Source organism: Cimex lectularius, unplaced genomic scaffold (genome assembly GCF_000648675.2).
Source record: "Cimex lectularius strain Harlan isolate CLEC.00 unplaced genomic scaffold, Clec_2.1 scaffold234, whole genome shotgun sequence".
NCBI lineage: Eukaryota > Metazoa > Arthropoda > Insecta > Hemiptera > Cimicidae > Cimex > Cimex lectularius.
In genome coordinates this window covers 420,040-440,646 of record NW_019392804.1, presented here as the reverse complement: position 1 = coordinate 440,646, position 20,607 = coordinate 420,040, and the positions used below count along the sequence as shown (strand labels likewise).

Below are 20,607 nucleotides of genomic sequence, written 5' to 3'. Positions count from 1 at the left end.
TTCATGAGAATAGCCTAATCTCTAGACGCACCGGATCAGGTTCTCTACTACTGGAGAGGCATCAAGTAGAAAGGCTACTACTAATCAGCATCTCACTTGGAGACTTGAACAATGGGGACTTCATGTTAATGCATGATAACGATGGACCTCATATAACTCAAGTTGTCACCCATTACTTAGGGGATGTAGGGATTACCACAATGAATTGGTCCTCCAGTCTCCTCCAGTCATGAATCCCATAGAACACTTATGGAACTTGATAAAGAGACAGATTAGACATTTTTCATCACCTCCAACAGGCACAGAACAGCTTCAAACTGCTCTTGTTGAAGAATGTGATTTTGTTTCACAAAAGAAAATCTGATTGCTTATTTACTTGAAGCCTGTGTTAATGTTTGCCCGAAGCCAGATGTTATTAAGAGCAAAACTAGATAATAAATTATTAGTTAAATTTTAATCTATCGCTAAATGATTTTCTGGTGTTTTGGTGAATTTTCTTTCAAACCATTATAATTAAATAATTTTTATTAAAACTCATGAATTTCTGATCTCGTTTAATTTGGTTTACATTAAAATAAGTATGTAAACGATAAAAATACATATAGGTTGATATAAACGACAAACATGAGTGTCTTTTTTTGTGTGCGTCTTTGAGTGTACAGTATACTCTAAATATTTGACAGATAATCCTGTTAACTGCTACATCACATACATAAGTCTCCAAACCTCTCAAAGCTTTAAAGATTATTAATATTGCAAACAGCAAGAACAAATAATTTAATAAACATATTTATGTACAAGGATATGGATGCTGAAGAAGAGCATACTACAAATACCACAAATTGTGATGATCCCATTGAAAATAACGATTCGCAAGCCTCACCCACTGAGCATTCTGTTAATGATTTTGTGAGTGAAAGACATTATAATACTTAGGTAATATTTCTATAGGCAATGTTTCTATAGGTGATTTTAAGTTTGCAATGGAAAAAAAAGAAAGTGGCAGCAGCTTGTTATATGTCTTCTACCGCTGAGGTACAAAGGATTGGATTTTATTATTATCATTACATTTTAACAATTGAAAAATATTGCAGTTGCTACTACTGGGAAGCACCGATGAACTAGGACCTCATTTTGAAATAACCCAGTTACTTATTGAACAATTAATGCCAACGTAAGTTTTAAATAAGTGTAATCAACATTAAATTGTTGTTTCATGAGAAAAAATTATATGGCTAGTCTAAAAAGAATAAATATGATGTGTTGAAAGTTATTTTGTTCATGAACTACTAATTCATAAATTATAGAGCCCTCCATTATGTTTTGCACAATTATGAATTTTTATATTTTCATGATTTCGGTGGGTGTGTTTGTATTATAAACTTCCTTTTTGAATTTTTGTCTAAAACATGTAACGTGTGTTTGATGTTTTATTTTATTTATTTATTTATTTATTGGTGTGAGAATTACCTTACTGAAGTGGCTAATGCTTAACATTCACAATGGATATGTGATGACAGTTTCTATCTCTGCTTTGCCCATTTTGTTTAGGTGGTAGCTAAGAGGGGAGTGACCGGTGTAATAGTGTGTAAATTTCCTCTAATCTTGTCTGATGAGAGAGAGGAGTTTCTTCGCCTTCCTTTTTCAAAGATTTATAAATCTTTTAGCTTGTCTCTTACCTGTGTTTTTGTCCAATGCTTGAGTTTTTCTTTCTCAAGCCATTTTTCCAGTTCCAACTTAAGCTTACACTCCAGTGCACCTAGTTCTGGTTCTAGGTCCATGGGTGAGAGGGCTGTCTCTTTTATGGCTAGTTGGTTAGCCTGTTCATTTCCTTTTGTACCTTCGTGTCCCGGAACCCAGTTTAAAGTAATCTTGTTTTTTTCTAGGGCCATTTAGGCATTCCCAGACAAGTTTGGAGATGAAAACATAATAGTGCCTTTTGACTTGGAGATGGTTCTGAAGGATTTTGAATATCTTATTATATTACTACTCTATGACGATCTAAAATTATTCAAACCTGTCAAGTCTCTTTCTGACTAGCTCTCTGTTCACTCATTACTCAGCACTATCTGAATGAACAAAAGTCCCTTGACTATTGGGAAGATTGGCAAAACGCTGGGCTGTAATTACCGACAAATTAGAAAAGATAAAACCATTGGTCAAACTATGGGTATGGAGCACATGGGAAAAACAAAAGATAGTTATGACCTGATTACAAATTGACCACACCAGACTAACACATGGGCATCTCCTAATTAACAAAAGGTCTAGGAGATACCTCTTGTGCAGCACCCAAATACCTGTACAACACTTATTAGTAGAATGCGAACAATTGGCGTCGCACAGAACAAGGTGTGGCTTGTCCATGATCTCTTCGACATTCTAAGACACATCAGTGATGGCAATGAAAATTTGATTGGATATCTGAAATGGATAAATGCAATATGGTCACATTTGATGCTTTCCATAAGTGGTTTTTCTCTTTTAGAATGAATGTATTTATTAATATGATGGTTTGAAAGGATGGGTGGGTATGTGGCAGATATAGAATACCCCAAAAACCCACCAAACTAGGTTAGTTGTTTTATTGTCCTGAATGAATGTAATTATTTGCATGATTGGTTTAGTGAATGTGTGTGGGTGGGTTTGTGATGGAATATACATGGAACCCACCAACCTAGGTTAAATATTGATTATATATATTTTTAGAATTATTTTAAAACTTTTTCATATAGTTTGAAAGTTTCTAGGTAGTGTGAATGTACTTATTAGTATGAATGTATTTATAAGCGTGAATGATGGCAGATCCTCAACTGAATATCCAGTACTCTGAAAACCCACCAAACTTAGGTTAGGTTACAATATAAGTATTGGGTTGTCCGGAAAATAATGCAGGATTTTAAGTTTTCATTAAAAAAAATCTATATAAAATATTCTGTTTACGTTTACAGGATTACTCATTTGTATGAATGTCAACACTTATTAATCCTCTTCCAAATGATATTGTTTGTTTACCTCTGTAGCATTCCGCTACTTGGAAATAATTCAGTCATCCTTATAATGTCAAAGCGAGAATTTCGTACGATTTTCTTTTACGAGTTTAAACTCGGCCGAAGCGGAGCCCAAACGGCTAGAAACATTAACCAAGTCTGGGGCGAGGGTTGTGTTAATGAGTGCACTGTGCAAAGGTGGTTTAAAAAATTTCGGGAGGGAGATTTCAGCCTTGAAGATGAAGAAGGTCGTGGAAGGCCTTCCTCTCTTAATGATGATGTTCTGCGATCAGTGGTGGGTGCAGAGCAACTCAAAGTCAGTAAAACGACCGTCGCTGACCACCTCAAGGCGATTGGAAAAGTGAAAAAACTCGAAAATTGGGTTCCACACTCATTAAACGATCGCCAAAAAAATCAGCGCTTTGATGTTTGTGCATCACTTCTTTGTCGAAACAAAAATGACCCATTTCTGGCCAGAATTGTTACATGTGACGAAAAGTGGATTCTCTACGATAACACTAGACGTTCTGGACAGTGGCTCGACAAAGGAGAAGCTCCAATACATTTTCCAAAGCCCCCAACTCATCAAAAAAAGGTAATGGTTACGGTATGGTGGGCTTCATTTGGTTTAATACACTACAGCTTCTTAAATCCTGGCGAAACCATCAATGCTGAATCATACTGTAACCAAATTAATACCATGCATCAGAAATTGGCAGTAATGAAGCCCTCTTTGGTCAATCGGAAAGGGCCCATTTTGTTGCATGACAACGCTCGACCACATGTGTCACGTGTAACGTCACAAAAATTATTGGAGCTTGGCTATGAAACTTTGCCTCACCCACCCTACTCTCCGGACCTCTCGCCTACTGACTACCATTTTTTTAGACACCTGGACCACTACTTAGAACACATAATATTCAAAAATCAAACGGAACTGGAAAATGCATTTATTGACTTTATCAATTCTAAAAATTCTGAATTCTACTCAGACGGAATTAATAAGTTACCAACACGTTGGGAGAAATGTATTGAGAGTATGGGAAATTATTTTGATTAAAGAACACTGCTTTAAAGTAACTAGTTTCTTTTTTTTTGTTTAATACCAAAATCCTGCATTATTTTCCGGACAACCCAATATGTATGTACATGAGTCATGTACGTTTTCACCACGTGTGGAAGGGCCAATTAAAAATGATAATAGAGTTACATCAAATATGAAAGATCACTAAGCCCTCCTACCGAGAGCAAAAATTTGTCAACCTACAAACACAAAGAAAACACGAGGCACTAACAAAACAAAACCAGCCCCTTAACCTAAATAAGTGTTATGTGATGTGCTACTAGAAAGGCAAAACTGTTCTCGACCCTTCTTATTTAATTAATCGATATTTAGAAAGAACAACTTATGAAAACTATTTTTCCAGTCACATATTGATGGCATTTGCAATAGAGCTTATCAGTTGCCTGGATTTATATGAAGGACAGGCAGAAATTCAGATCATTCCATAATGAAACTAACTTTCTATCCAATGGTCAGGTTGGAATATGGCTCTTTAGTTTGGTCACCATATTATAATTCCTACAGCCAAAAGATAGAAAAAGTCTAAAGGAAATGATAAATATTAGCTCTCAATATTTAGACATGCTGTATGAATACTTATGTGACATGTTGAATGTTCTTTCTTTGCATCTAAGGTTTCAGCAAGAACTTTTACCTACAATAACACAAATCCCATTTCTTTTCTTTATGGAAGTACTGTAATAGTTCATCTTCACATATACTTTGCAAAGCAGTGGTCTTTTTAATTCATATGTTTGTCTTTTATTTAAAAAAAAAATATTCCTTTGTGTTTCACGTGGTAACTTAACAACTTGGAGTTTAAAGCTCAAGGATGATTCAAAGTTTAATCCCTGTGATCTTGGAAATTCTTATTTCCAAAGTTAATAATAGATTGTTTAAGGGTTATTGTAACCAACTCTGCTATTACAAGTCAATTTATGAAGAAAATCAGCAATATTGCTGAACAGTGTATGGAGCCTCCATCAATTGAAAAACTTTCACCTCGATACTTCAGTAAATTATAATAAAATCATCTCCTTCATTATATATCTATCATAATAGTGATGATTATTTTAATTTTTCAGATTATTCAGCTTCCATTAATCAAGTACTTTCTATGAAATTGAGCGAGTCTATAGATAGTGATTTAGAAAGACAGCACAACTATTTATTGTCATTAGTGAACATGACAGATGAGAGAATGGTTTGCACAATCGGTGGTCTTCTTAATTATATATCTCTAACAGCACCCAGTTTACGATTAAACAAGCCTTTTGAAATTTCTGATATAAAACCTATAAATTTGTAAGAATTATTTAATTATAGTGGTTAAAAAATAAAATAAAAATATGTTGATTTATTTGATAGCAAAACATAATTTTTTATTTAATTTCAAACTGTTATAATTTTTTTCCAGTGAATCGTTGACCCTTATTGATAATGAAACATACAAAAATCTTCAAATTTTTGACCCACTACAACATCCATCAAGTTTTAAATGGTCATCAACAGAAAATAACGAGGGCGTGAGCATGTACAACCTTATCGAAAAGAATTGTTCCTCAATGGGGCTCAACCGTCTCAGGTAAAAATTTCAAACATAAGATGATTAATTGACAAATTGTTAAACATCACATTTTGTTTATATTAGGTCATTTATGTCAAAGCCAACATGTGATCTTTCTGTAATACAGAAACGACATGAAGTTATTAACTTCTTCATGCAACCAAACAATTTTCATGTTATACAGACACTGAAAACATATGTTTCACAACTTTCATCACCTTCGGTAAATTTTCACTGCATTGAGATACACTTCATATTAAAATTGTATATGTAATTTGATCGTTACCAATCATTTTGTTCTGCCTATTTATTTCTGGGTTGGTCTGTCAGCTTTGCTACAATGTTGGGTCTTTGTGATTATTGTCCTATAGAGTGTATCAATCAAAGATAACCCAGACTCAACACTGAAGATGGCAAAATTCCAAAAGAGTTCAGGTAGACTATGATGAGTCACGGTCAATTTACAGGCTCATCATCATGCAGACCACAGGAAAAAATCTCACAGTTTAAAATTGAATACCTTATTACACACTTCCATCAGAAATAAAATGTATTTTCAATAACATTTCAGGTGCTTTCTACATACTTGGGCAGATTGAATCTCAGAGGAAGTCATTGGAAATTTATTTACAGGGTAACCAGATGAAACAGACTGTACAAATGAACGTAACTTAATTCGCAATATGTTTCAGAATATATTTTACACTGTATCTTATGCTGAGGTGTGCAAGGCTAATACCACAAATGTCGCACTATTCGCAGAGGTAACAAAACAACCAAATTTTTTAGCATTGAATGGACAAATTAGATTTTGAGAACCTTTTATTCATGATGTTTCAACAATTTTGGTCAGTTATAATTTTACATGGACAAATTTTAATTTAACAAAACATTGGATGCTTTCTCACATTCCTTCTACTTTTTTAAATTATTATACTACTTAGTTATTTTACTATTTAATTAATTTACATATGTAAAAATCAAGTATGTGTTTGACATATAGAGAAAGATTACTTGACATGTCCCACTTAATCATAGGGACTCAATATAGAGAGCAGGTAGGAATGCCACCCAACACAAGAATTGTGCTTGAGCTTTGTGGAAGAAACAGGCCTCTTTTATTGTACATATTATTGTATTAGTGTGACTGTAATGTGAGAGGGCCAATGGTTGACTATCGAATACTCCTCTCCTACTCCTCTGATGTTTCTGCAGATTCATGGCAGAGTCGACAGGTTTCTCTCCCACTCTCTCTCTCTTTTCTCTTTCTCTCACTCTCACTCTCTCTCTCTCTCTCTCTCTTTCTCTCTCTTTCTCTCTCTTTCTCTCTCTCTCTCTCACTCTCTCTCACTCTCTCTCTCTCACTCTCTCTCTCACTCTCTCTCTCACTCTCTCTCTCTCACTCACTCTCACTCTCACTCTCTCTCTCACTCTCTCTCTCTTTCTCTCTCTCTCTCTCTCTCTCTCTCTCTCACTCTCACTCTCTCTCACTCTGTGTGTGTGTGTTTTTTGTGGTGATTAAATAAGCAACGGCCTGTATAAAGTCCTATTATTTTCTGATTTTCCTTGATTCCTGCCCTGTTATGAAATAAGTCTCCAACAAATAAGCTCTTTGTAAATAATTTTTGGTTTAGTTCCTTCAAATAGTAAATTAGAAAAAAAATGATAGGAATAGATTATTTTATTAGGCTTTGACTTCCATAAAATGTGATAAATTAGAAATTTAGTTTTTTGTATGGAAAGGTCAACAGCAAAATTTTTAGTTGGGTGCAGACATAAACGATATTGTGTATTCACTTGCCCACAATCTGGAAAGTACAATTGATCTTGTCAACATGGAGAAAAACGTGCACTTTGTAATCAAGCATGGTTTTTTCCCACCCCTTGATGAAGGTAAGCCAGAAATTTTTCATTCAGTTTCCTCTCTTTGTCAATTATCCATTAATAAAACAAAGCTATTGTTTGTTGAGCAGCGAAATTAAAGTTTTCAAAATTGACCCAACAAATGGACCAGATAACGCCTTATGAATTTGACACTGTGCCGGAGTTCATACCGAAAATTAAGCTACTGTACATACCTGAGCTAAAATTTGTTCTTTCTATACCATTTTGGAAAAACGGACTAACTCAAGAGGAGCTCAACTTGCCCAACCTTCATTTCATGGTGGGATCAAACATTTACTACCTTTTTTCCTTCTAATTTGTAAAATTTAAATATAACTAATTGTAATTAATTTTAAATTGCAGTTTGTGGCAAATAATATGGCTTTTTATAAAACAAAAAGGTGTTACGGTAATATCAATAGAATAGTGTTGCTAGTATTATTTTTATTTGAAATAATTGAGTGATATATCTGTCATTTTCAGTTAAATAAATATACCAAATTAAATGTTTTTCTGAATATTTATGTAAATGATTGTAAATTAAGATTTCTTATTTTATAATTTAATTTGTTATTATTTGCTGAATTTGTATTAAACTTTCTTTTTTTAGAGTTGGACAAACTTCTTGGCGATGTTCAAACTGATATCATAAAACAAGAAACAAATATAATTAGGGCACTCGGCAGATATTTAAATAAACACATACATAATGTAGTTGTTCTAATGAACAAAATCATAGATTTAGAATGGTAATATCAGTTTTCTTCATTATTAAAGTAATAATTGTTTTCTTCTGGGGTCACTGGTTATATGTTCCATGTTTTCCATTTCTGTAACATGGTAAATAAATGGGCAATGACCAGTATAAAGGGCAATTATTATTTCTTAATTCTTGCCAGCTGAGAAGATAGATTTTTGTTGCCCTGGTTGAGGTAGAGAGGTACTTCGTTGATCGCTTTTTTAAATAATTCATCCAGTAGTCATTTCTTTCCCTGTCCATTTCTTCAGTTCCGCTTTTAGGGTGCCAAGGCACATGCCGATTTGTGGTTCTGGTTCAAAGGGCGGTGTAAGGGCTGCTCCTGTTTTTCCTAGTTGTTTGAGGCCTTCAATTCCCTCGTGTCAGAATTAGTTAAGTTTGTTTTTCTTAGATTAGGTTTTATTTCATTTTGTCTTTAGAGTCTGCGCTTTCATGTCATCAGGTATGTAAGTATGCAACAAAAGCAATCCCAGTGCCACTTACATTACTGAAATTGGGCAAATATGTATTCCCCCTGTTGCCGACAATCTCCTTGTGTCCTGGTAGCTGCATCAGAGTTACATGATCACAGTGCCCAGGCACTGGAGATTATTATGCATTCCCAGACCAACTTTGAATTGAAGATGGAGGGTTAAGACCTTCAATGATGCTTGGCTGTCTGAGAATACATATATGTACCTTTTAATCCATTTTTAACTATTTCTTGCACAAAGGAAAATTAATAGTGTGGGGCCAAGAGGTTTTGATACGTCAATATTTTGGCCTCTCCTGCCCCCTGCCCCCCCTCCATGTTACATTTAGACCCATCAAGATGGTATTCTGTAATATTAAGTCATGCAAATCTTTGTAATTTTTTAAATTGTGTTCTTCTTTTCCAAGGGTTTTGGCCACCATACAAGGACTCTATATGTGACCAGAGGTCAAACCATTGTATACTCCTAGCAGGCTATTTTGGGACTTATACACCAAGGATTTTTTTTTTTTTTTTGAGTCTTGGGAGGTTGAATAAGGATTTTAAAAATCCTTACCTCCACTGGACTTAATAGCTCTATTGTGGAACCCCTATAAATTATAACCATACCTTGGAAAGTGTACGTTTTCCTATAAGACTAAGCACTTCACTTTCCTTGCCTCTTTGCAGATGTCCTTTGATATGAGAAATGTTCTCCAGAAGTAGCTGAACTGTAAAGGGCTAACACATTACATTGTGCTAATATGTGCTAATGTACATGCAAAGTATATGTGCTAATGTCTCTGGTTCCTCCTGACAGATAAATATGGTTCTATCTCATCTTTGCCCAGCCCTTGCTTAGGTGGTAGTTAAGAGGGCAGCGGCTAGTATAGAGGTCTACAATTTACCTCAAATCCTGCCTGCTGAGAGAGAGGAGTTCCTTCATCTTCCTTTTTGAGAAATTTATAATTCTCATACCTGGTGCTTTTGTCCAATGCTTGAGTTTTTCTTCTTCAAGCCATTTTTCCAGTTCCAACTTAAGCACACACTCTGGTGCATGTGGTTGTGGTTCTGGCACTTTTTTGGCTAGCTGGTTAGCCTGTACATTTCCTTCATGTCCTGCTGAGAGAGAGAGAGAGAGAGGAGTTCCTTAATCTTTTTTTTTTTTGAAAAATTTATAATTCTCATACCTGGTGCTTTTGTCCAATGCTTGAGTTTTTTTTTCTCAAGCCATTTTCCCAGTTCCAACTTAAGCTTACACTCCAGTGCCCCTAGTTCTGGTTCTGGGTCCATGGGTGAGAGGGCTGTCCCTTTTATGTCTCGTTGGTTAGCCTGTTCATTTCCTTTTGCACCTTCATGTCCCGGAACCCACTTTAAAGTTATCTTTTGTTTTCCTAGAACCATTAGGCAGTTTAGGCATACAAGTTTGGAGTTTAAAGCATATGCCTTTATAGCTGCCCGTCTGTCCGAGAATATGTAAATTTGTGCACTTTTCATATTTTTCTTTATTAACCACTGTGCATAGAGATGTATTAGAAGGACCTCAGCTTGTAAATTGTTTATATTAAAGAAATGATGTTTGTAGATTGACCTGCAGATAATCAATGTAGAGTTCAATATCTTCTTTAAGGTCTTTACTAGGTGAAAGAAGGACAAAAGTGTTGGAATCACCAAGCTTATTAACTTAACATTATGTTGCCATCATCAGGGCCTATTTATTAAGAAAATATACATAATTAATATACATTTTAACAATCAACAATCAAAAACATCAGTGCATACTTTCCCAAGAAAGAAGAGAAAAAAAATTTTCTCATCGGAAAAAACTAATGCAATGGTTTAGGTTATGAAGCACATGGCCAGCATTTGGTTATATATGGTGAACAAGCCATCTATGTAAAATAAATTAATGAGTAATTATGACATTAATGATTGACAAAAATAATAACTTAATATATACAATAACATTTTTTATATAAANTAAACCATTGCATTAGTTTTTTCCGATGAGAAAATTTTTTTTCTCTTCTTTCTTGGGAAAGTATGCACTGATGTTTTTGATTGTTGATTGTTAAAATGTATATTAATTATGTATATTTTCTTAATAAATAGGCCCTGATGATGGCAACATAATGTTGCTGAAGCTTGGTGATTCCAACACTTTTGTCCTTCTTTCACCTAGCAAAGACCTTAAAGAAGATATTGAACTCTACATTGTTTATATTAGTCCAAGGGTGCACCATGTTTTGCAACAAAATCTTTGGCCTTCGCTTTTTGTATTACTTTGTCTATATGTCTCTTCGAGTTGTGCTTTTGATCTATTGTAATGCCCAGATATTTTGTCTTTCTGGAAAAAGTTTTTATCTTTTAAAAAGGGTGCTTTTAGATTTTTTGTTTCTCTTTGTAAATGGTAAAAATATTAATAAGTAATGTTATTTTTTCAGTATTTTCGCATTGGCTAAAACAGGCAAGGAAAACAATTTCATTCAACCGTACATCGTTCAAGAAAAAGTTATTAAAGTTGTTAACGGTTGGCATCCACTGTTAAAAGTGTATATGGACAACTTCATTCCAAACGATGTGCAAACTTCAGTGGCAGATGGCTTAGTAAATGTAATATTTGGGCCAAATGCAAGTGGTAAAACTATATTTTTGAAACAGGTATGATTCATTTGTATCAAACTGCTGGTACAATGCAATCATTTATATTAGCCTATTAGGGCTAATAAATACGGGATAGGGGAACTTTCATGGTCTTAAAACTATAAACTATTTGTACTACTAGAAGTCAATAAATTAACCTGCTTGTCACTTGGAATATATTGAAAATAAACATTTGCATTTTATTTTCAATTGAACATTTGTCCCAGCCAATTTAAAGCAATATCACAATTGACATATACATATAAATTTTCAGTATTGACTGAATCAGTTTGTTTTAAGATTGCCTTGATTGCATATTTGACTCACATTGGAAGCTATGTTCCGGCTGAGGAGGCAAAAATTGGTCTGTTGAAACGCATTTATGCAAGAGTGCAAGAATCCGAATCAATAATATCGAAGGTGTCTTCATTAATGTTAGAATTAAGAAGTGTAAGGGTTTTTTTATGTATTGATTGTAGATTAAATTGTACATTTTCATTATGAACTAGATGGCATTTGCGACTACTAAAACACCACCAGCTTCACTCTTAATATTAGATGAACTTGGCAAAGGATCTACTGAGCTGAATTGTACAGCTATACTTACTAGTTGCATTCAACAGTTTTTGTCTCGAAATGAAAACTGCCCACTAGTATTTATATCAACCCATTTAACGGATATTAGCCAATATATTGGTGATCAACAATTACTTTCGTTTCTGGTCATCACTTTTTTCTAAGTTAAAAATGTAACTTTTCAAAATTTTAACTATTGGCCTATTTTTTTATAGATAATGGATTACATAATACAACAAGGAGAGCTGGTATTTCTTCATAAAGTGAAAAAAAGTTACGCACATTCAAACTATGTCTTTGAGGTGATTGAAACCCTCGACCAAACACTTCCGTTTGTGAAGACTGCCAAAATAGTAAGTGTGTTGTGTTTTACAAATTTATTTACATTTAAAGTATTGTCTGGTTATTCAAATGCTTCACATTTTTTATTTATTAGATTCAAAAATGTACAGAGTAATACATGTACAAAATCTTGAAAGCTATGTAATTCATTACATAGCTGACATGTGGCAGAATTTATTAAACGGTTCCCAATGTTTTTACAGTAAACATCTTTATTATCACAGTAAAGTTTATTTAAAATTTTCCATATTTGGTTACATACAAGAGTTTAATCACAATGTCAACCTTCATATATAAGGGAAATACAATGAAATGAAACTAAACTAAACACTTAAATTTTTTTCTGTAGGTACTTGACGCACTAAGGACAGGAGAAAATATGTTACCATATAGTGAAACAAGACTAAAAAGAAGTCAAAGGTATGAATAATCATGTATACAATTATTGGGCAGATAACATGGTTCATTTCTTATATTGCAGGCATATGAAATTTGCAAAAAAATTTTCAGAGCTTGACATGAGCAAAAGCGGTTATATGGATAAACTCCGTGAAAAAATTCAGCGTTATTACGAAGCAAGTTTTCACATTTGAAGTTTACTTGAATTCATTTTAGATATATTCAACGACAGTTGTAACATACTTAAATAAAACATGTTTAATATCAAAATGTATATTTTCAATTTGATTTTTCAATAATATAAACAATAAGTTTCAATTTATGTGTAATTTTTTTTTAGTTATGTTTAAAAATATTTTTATTTACAAGTTAGGCTAACGGTTGTTCCTCATCGCTTTCTTCTCCTGTTTTTAATTTAACAAAACCTTGATGGCCCAAAATATTACCAAGGTTGAATACATCATTGCCGTTCGACTGGTTGGACCATCCTCCTCGTCCACATCTTCTGCAACCTTTGGAAAAATTTGAAAGAAAGAAAAATACCATTGAAAGAATTGTACCTTCATCATGCTAAGAATCATACCCAAATCACAATTTTCAATAGTTAAAAACCAGCTAAAACATTGTAAAAATACCTTCAGTACTACTGTATATAAAGAATCTTTTAAGTATAAACAATGTTTAAGTTTGCAGAAACGTGCTGAAAATACAAATTTTTGTTTTGATGGTATATTTAATTATCCAGCAATCGCCGGTTCAATTTCACCATACAGTGCAATGCTACAGAAGTAAAAATAGTTAATGAGATCTTAAAAATTTATCATTCAGCACTTAACTAAGAAAATGAACAGTAATATATTTGATCTTTAGGACAATAAACACAAGAGTATACAAATGCAAACTAAATTAAATCAGGTTAATTTAATTGTCGTATGCATCAAGTCATAAGCACAAAAACCGTTCTTGTCACCTACTTTACTATTAGGTTTCTATTGTAAATGTTTGTCAACATACTACATAAGGCCAAGGCACTACTAAGCACTGGCCAGAGATTATACAGCAAAACCTGGGAGAATATCAGGTGGTACTGGATATACACATCAAACCATATATGGAGCACATATGGCAAAAACACTGCATGAATAGACACAAAACAAACTTCAAATATAGTGTGTCTTAACATAACAGGAGCACTGCATACTTGTCCCACAACGGCAATGGAAACAGCATTCCTCTATCTCCCATCCGTACACATTCATGTACAAAAGGTGGCTTTCAAAAGTGCCAATAGATCCCTGAGATACATAGAAATAAAACCAGATCTAATGAGAAGTCATCACAAAATTCTAAAGAGAATTAAAAGAAATGAGGTGGCTATAAACATCTTACAAAATGAGGGGAAAACTCAACTTTGGTCATAGATAGCAGAGATCTTTATCAGAAAGACCAAACTTCAATTATCTTCTGAGCTGAGACCCATGCAATTCAACTCTGTACACAGTTTATAAAGAAGACAATAAAAAATGCGTGGATTTACATAATTTCGGACAGTCAGGAAGCTATAAAGGCATTAAATGTGTACGACTTTACCTTAAGGTATAGAAGGAAACGAACTGGCTGACCTTGGCTAGTTAGCCAAAAAAAGGCCCTTTTACCCATAGGACTAGAAGCTAGGTGCACCGAAGTGTGCTAGAGCTTGAAAAAAACTCAAGCACTGGACAAAAGCATCAAGTGTGTATGAGGCGAGCTAAGAAATTCACAAATCCCTTGAAAAAGAAAGCGAAGGAAAACTTTCTCAGTTCGCAAGATTTGGAAAATTATAAGACTATACCAGCATCCATTTCTCTTTTAACTACTACCAAATGAGCAAAGCAGAGACAGAAACAAGCCGGCTTTCTCAAAAGAAACCAGTGAATTCGGCCCATATCCTATGAGACCCCCTCCCCGATTTTTTTTTTACTAGGGTTTGCAACAGTAGAGGTCAGATCATATTTTGAGAAAAAGTCCATTTGTAAGTATGGTCTAAACATCTAAACCATTGAGGCAACAGATGCCCCTCCGTCTTAAGTTATTTTACTAAAATATTAAAATTCTCAAAGCAGATAAGATGGCCAGTATAAACCTAGTTTTTTTTATGGTAGAAAAGAAAGAACTACTATAACAGTGCAGTGTGTATTTTATCACTCAAATGTTATTATTATCAAACTGCTGCTACCATTTTGCATACTTGGTTTAATAAAAAATTATTTATAAGAAATAATTAAGTAAATCAAGCAAAGTGTGGTGTTATTTGATCAATAAAGTATGTGTGTGTGTGTTTTAAGTAAAAAGATTTATACAGTCGCATTTATGCATAACAAAAACAAAAAAAAATACACTTTAACATAAATGAAAATTGCCACTTAATAAAACATTAAATTGTGAATTACTGATGTTTTGGATTTACTTTTGTAAAAAAAGTTTATTTGCCTTCTTGGCCATTTTTAAAATTGTTATGTAACATTTAATATAAAATATCACCTTACTACCACACAACAATCAAACCAATTAATTTTTTTTCTTTCAAAAAAGGATTTATTCACATAAATAACAAGGTAAACAAGACAATAATGGGTAAAAAAATGAAACACAATGTTTAAAAAAAATAATTAAAATATGGAATATATTTCCAAGAAAGATGGAAACAAAACAAACATGGTTAAAAAAATAAAATAAGGGTGTTCTTAAATATCAGCATTTTGAATTAATGAGTCCCAATCTGCACTACCTGATTCTCGTGAACGTGAATATTTAAATGCTGATATAACGATAGCTGCGGAAAATAAAATACAAGCGCCGGTCACCATAAGTGCACCAGTGAGTCCTTTTTCACTGGCCGGAATGGTATAAACAGCCTCTTGCTTCACCGGTAAAGGCTGTGATGTGGTCATTTTACTAGACTCCGACTTAGTTTGTGATGTACAGTTATCTATAATTAGACATAATGTTTAAATACAATAAAATAAACATAAATCAAAGTAGCTCACTTACTTAAAACAAATTTCCAAGCTTTGAATGGTGAAATTTCAACGACATATACATTTTTTCCATTATTAGAAATGGCAATATCATGGGGATTCGTCAATGGGCCGAAGCTTCCAAGCAATTCCCCTTTCATTGACAACTTAAAACCCTGCACAGGTACGTTTTGACCAAAATCTACACCATTAACTACATAAATTGCTCCTCCTAAAAACATACATTTCTCATATTATAAGATTCCTATGATTAAATAGATTTTCTTAAGAGAAGAAAAAATATAAATTATTATATTAATAGAAGCATTATTACCATACAAGAGACTATGTAAATTTTCTTTATTGGATTCTACTGAATGTTCTTAGTGAAAACATCCAGTATAACCAACAAAAAACTATTACAGTTTAAACAAATCACAGGTAAAAATTAATACAAATTAATTAATCTTTATGTAAGGTATTGGTTGAAATAAAAAAAGTTAGTGTCCTGCTCGTGACACTAACTTTTTCATTTCAACTAATACTTTACATAAAGATTAATTAATTGAAAGAAATTATTTGGTCAATCGGACCAGGAAATATAATAAATTTAATTAATACAAATATTACAGTCATAAATACCATCAACGCTGGAATATGCTACACTGAAAATCCTGTGTCCAATTGCTTTAGATGATACTATGAATGAAAAATTCCCAGTATTGGCATTAAAACATTGAACCCGTCCATTTTCTCGGTCAGCCACAAAGACCAAGTTCTTATCCTCCGCCAGTGCCAAGGCATGTGGTATAAAGAACTCTCCTGGATCGGGTGTTCGAAAATCTAGAAAAAAGTTTCACTACAATCGTTGATTTCCTCACATCTGTACCATATGTAAGACAATTAGTATTTAAGAAATTCAGTCTCTTTGATTTTTAGCTATGGCAATCGTCCACCTTTTACTTGCACATTTTCTTCGATTCATGGACAAGCATAAAATCATGGATGTATAACCCAACCCATGCTCATATAAGAAAATCATTGATGATACAACAATATTAATAAATAAAAATTAAGACGAAATATGTTTCCTTCAATTTGAAAATATCCCAAAATGATACGATTTACAAAAGACAAATACCTTTATTTACAGTAGTCCTTCCCCATTCCAGTATTTTAACACCTTTTGAATTAAATTTCATTATTCTTGAATTGCAATAGCCATCAGCAACAAAAAAATCCCCATTAGCTGTAACAGCTACAGATGTCGGTTTGCAAAAGTGTGAAGAGTCTCTACCCGGTGTTAATCTCACACCAAGAACCAATACAGCACTTTTTGACTGAGGTGATAATTTCATTATCTGATGGAGAGCAACGTCAGTTACCCAAACATTGAATTCAGCATCAACCGTGATACCATGAGGCAAAAAGAATCTGTAAAAACAAAATTATAATAAAAATTCTAAAGGCTATGTTAAAAAAAAACTCACATTCCACTACCCCATTCATTCAACAAGGTGCCATTTTTGTCAAATACAAGGATCGTGTTTTCTTTTATCGGGCCTTCTTGTGGTTGGAGGAAATTGTTTTCAATGTCGAACGAATTGGCATTCCAAATTCTTCCGGCTCTATGAAATATGTATATGTTATCCAGGGCGTCAACTGCCACTCCACTAATTTGTCCAAATTTGTAATCATTTTTTGTCAGTGGATATGTCATCCAGGCTGAAAAATAAAAACACTTATTGAAATTTGCAAATCGAATACTGTTAATTTAAGCTTTGCTGATCGCTTAGCATAGTGACCCTCTACTATGGATAATTAATAAATTTTTCATAGCTGGTTTCAAATTAAGGCTTAATTATTTTAATTAATTATTCTTTTTATATAAGGTCTTGGTATAGCGGGATAGCACGAAGACAGACACTAACTTTTTCATCTCAACGAAGACCTTACATAAAAAGAATAATTAATTGAAATAATTAATATGGCCAATTAGACCACTAAACACAAATGGATTAAGGCATATTTATGAGCATGTCGAGAAGATTAAAGTGTGTAATAAGAGCAAGAAGAAAGTAACACACCTTTTTAAAGATTTTTAAGTTTGTTTTATAATTTTTTTATGCTCATACACAAAAATAATGTTTTTCTTTTATCATTTTTTATTTTTATTTTCGATAGGTATTTTTATATTCACATGGACCAAATCATTTAATAAATATCTGGATTATAAAAAATCTAGGCGTTAATCTTATTGAAAAGGCAAGCACATAAAAAATATCAATTTCAAAGTGTGCCACATTTTTTGTCGAGCAGTGTATTGGAGATAAAAGGCTTACTTTCAGGTTTGTTGAATGCCTCTCCATTTTGACTATTTCCATCGACCTGAAAGAAGAAAAAAGTGTTAAAAAGTTGACTGTACCATGACAAAAATTCAGTAGTAATTGTAATTACAACTATATACATTTTAAGAATATCTAGGAAGGACTATATGAGAGAACGCATGGGATTTAACTAAACCAGCGTCATGAATTGGAATAAATAAACAAGAAACTCTTTTTGCACGCTGTTATTCAATAATTATAGTTCTAATTCATGACAATATTCACATTAGCAGCAAACCTCAGCATATTCTGATATATTTCAAATGAAGGTTTATTATTATTAGTATTATAAATGTTTTCAAAATGGAGTTTTGGTTTGAACAAACCCTGGGCAACTTAGTTAAGTCAGAATCTTTGGGGGGGGGCTGCCAAGGAAGTTAGAAAAAACTTTTTGTGAACAAATGGATTGTTTTATCAAACTATATTTGGTGTAAGTTTAGCAATAAAAAAAAACTATCCAACCACATTATCATGTTATGATAACAGCACAATTTACAAGGTTGGCGGAGCAAGCTAGAAGGAAATGGTAGGGAGAGAAAAGATAGCACGATATCAAAAATAAAAATCTGAGTTCGCAATCATCATAAGTTAGAATCATCAACCTTTATGGAGAATAAATTTGTCATATTTACATGAAAACATTCGACACATTTTCTTCTTTTGTCGACTCAAAGTTTCAGTGCTTAACTTTTGTGGTTTCTTGTTTATATTTTATATGTTGGCAATTCTTTTTGATGATTAAGGTTTGGGGAGAGTAGGACATTTATACGAACACAAAAAAAAAACAAAAAAAAAACAAAGGCTGGACTATATTATAGTATGATGGTTTTGATCACTTTTGTAATCGATGGAATCCACAGGTGTTCCAGTCTCCAGTTTTATTAAAGGCAATTATTCATAAAAGAGGGACTGGATGACGATTTTCGATTAGAAACGAGTGAAATCGCCAAATGTGAAAGTCAGAGGGTTTAAACAAAAGAGAATTAAATAAGAAAATGAGGCGACGTGAAAGGGCTAAAGTCATAAGAAAAATGTAGTCAACGGTTGATCCTCCCTCCTATTAAAAAAGGATTTAAGGGTGTTTAGCAAGAAATCAAATCAGGAAAAAACGAAATAGTACAGAGAAACATATGAACCATATTGCATTACAAAACGAGACATTATAAAATTGGTTTAATTACATGAACGTTCGCCGAGACGAGGGCCGGTAACCATAAAACAGTAGTGATAAAATTAAAATAACACATAGCAAACAGACATAACTAACTAGAACTTGTATATAGTCGTTATCCGAGTCCCGCTAATAAACAGTAAGACCTGAGTCGGAAGGGGAAAATCAATGAAAAGCCGAGACGGCTGGAAAGACAGTCGTTTTAAGTGTCAGGCACGAATTGGCAGGAGCCCGTGGAAGTGGCCGGACTGGCCGGCGATGTGGAAAGTGGAAACTACGGGAGAAATCGCTTGGACCCTCGGACAGCAGTTCTTGACTTTCCGACCCAGTTCGACAGCGGCACGGAACCAATTCAACTGGCCCTCTGTTGATCCTGATATTACGGATGGGTATCGTGCACTCGATGTTTATGAAACATCGTTGTTTTTTTAAAAACATCGATGATTCTATCATCGAAAGCCAACTATCCGATGTTTTGTATAACATCGATGTTTTATTTTTTGTTCGTGTCAAAAACCCATTTCTTAAAAAAAGTATACAAAAGTAAGGAGAGAAAAAAAATATAATAAAATGCTTATAACTAGCTCAACATTAATAAAGAATAAAACACTGTTTTATACTTCAATGAAAAAGACAATAAAATATTTATAAATAAACATCATAAAGATTTAATTAAACACCCTGCCTATATAATAATAACGACTATGAATGAGAATATGTATATATATAAAAATAATATAATAAAGCATTATAACTACATACATAGTAAATTTTTACTTTTTTTAACTAAATAAAATTATTTTGCTTTAAGTACTTGAAACTTTAATGAGGAAACAGGAGTATTAAATAAAACAACATTATTGCATATGTTGTTGCATTCTATCATCATGCAATGCATCAGAGAGTGTAGTGAAAAATTTGTTCCTTTACATTCAATAAAAAATTGATTTCTCAGGTGGCATGGAGGTACATAAAATTGGAGTTTACCAAGGATTTCTGGGGAATCTGTACAAATATTAATTAATTTGAAAATAAAAATAATCTCAAAATGTTTTCTTCTGCAGCTAAGATCTGAAATAATTATAATCAGAATAAGAAGTATGACTTAATGGGAGCATGAGACAATTTATCATTGTGACAGTTTACATATTAATTACAATACTTTTTAATAATTGCGCAATATTTGTATTAAGTTTGCAGAGAAGATAGCACATCTCAACACATGGAAAGTTCATTCTGGGTATTAATTTATTTGATTACATTAAACTGTGGTCTTATTTACTTATTTAAAATAAAAATAAACTCTGCCCATCACTACTTACATTCAATTTTAATTCTTCCTGTAGTTTACATATTATAAAAACCTTGCATCATAGATTTA

The 20,607-nt window shown here is 33.2% G+C and overlaps 2 protein-coding genes across 4 annotated transcripts; one reads left to right on the top strand and one right to left on the bottom strand.

Moving 5' to 3' along the window:
• Nucleotides 1-4,775: 4,775 nt before the first annotated feature.
• LOC106664691 (mutS protein homolog 5-like) lies at nt 4,776-12,968 on the top strand. The gene is made up of 16 exons (XM_024228102.1): nt 4,776-5,067; nt 5,139-5,358; nt 5,471-5,638; nt 5,705-5,843; nt 6,192-6,254; nt 6,313-6,384; nt 7,384-7,513; nt 7,594-7,784; nt 7,868-7,913; nt 8,115-8,253; nt 11,157-11,373; nt 11,656-11,805; nt 11,865-12,077; nt 12,147-12,284; nt 12,623-12,693; nt 12,755-12,968. The coding sequence occupies exons 1-16, from the start codon at nt 4,992-4,994 to the stop codon at nt 12,864-12,866; spliced, it is 2,145 nt and encodes a 714-aa protein (XP_024083870.1). The 5' UTR covers nt 4,776-4,991; the 3' UTR covers nt 12,867-12,968.
• A 2,338-nt stretch (nt 12,969-15,306) lies between these two features.
• LOC106664759 (peptidyl-alpha-hydroxyglycine alpha-amidating lyase 1-like) lies at nt 15,307-19,633 on the bottom strand. Of its 3 annotated transcripts, none has more exons than XM_014390741.2 (7): nt 19,237-19,633; nt 18,011-18,056; nt 17,159-17,393; nt 16,810-17,102; nt 16,311-16,511; nt 15,703-15,900; nt 15,307-15,640 (listed from the first exon to the last, which is right to left on the bottom strand). In XM_014390741.2, exons 1-7 carry the CDS (start codon nt 19,300-19,302, stop codon nt 15,396-15,398), a joined length of 1,284 nt encoding a protein of 427 aa, XP_014246227.1. In that variant the 5' UTR covers nt 19,303-19,633; the 3' UTR covers nt 15,307-15,395. The 3 variants fall into 3 exon arrangements, with proteins under 3 accessions (XP_014246227.1, XP_014246229.1, XP_014246228.1); XM_014390743.2 differs by lacking the exon at nt 19,237-19,633 and adding an exon at nt 18,688-19,219; XM_014390742.2 differs by lacking the exon at nt 19,237-19,633 and adding an exon at nt 18,136-18,643.
• Nucleotides 19,634-20,607: the final 974 nt, after the last annotated feature.

Excerpts from the sequence above, each read along its gene's own strand:
- LOC106664691 (XM_024228102.1), top strand. The coding sequence starts at position 4,992 with ATGAAGAAAATCAGCAATATTGCTGAACAGTGTATGGAGCCTCCATCA. Across the intron at positions 5,639-5,704 it reads ATGGGGCTCAACCGTCTCAG|GTCATTTATGTCAAAGCCAA; the intron begins GTAAAAATTTCA and ends TGTTTATATTAG. Across the intron at positions 11,806-11,864 it reads TAATGTTAGAATTAAGAAGT|ATGGCATTTGCGACTACTAA; the intron begins GTAAGGGTTTTT and ends ATTATGAACTAG.
- LOC106664759 (XM_014390741.2), bottom strand. The coding sequence starts at position 19,302 with ATGTGTTATTTTAATTTTATCACTACTGTTTTATGGTTACCGGCCCTC. Across the intron at positions 16,512-16,809 it reads AAGGACTACTGTAAATAAAG|ATTTTCGAACACCCGATCCA; the intron begins GTATTTGTCTTT and ends ACTTTTTTCTAG. Across the intron at positions 15,901-16,310 it reads AGCATATTCCAGCGTTGATG|GAGGAGCAATTTATGTAGTT; the intron begins GTATTTATGACT and ends GTATGTTTTTAG.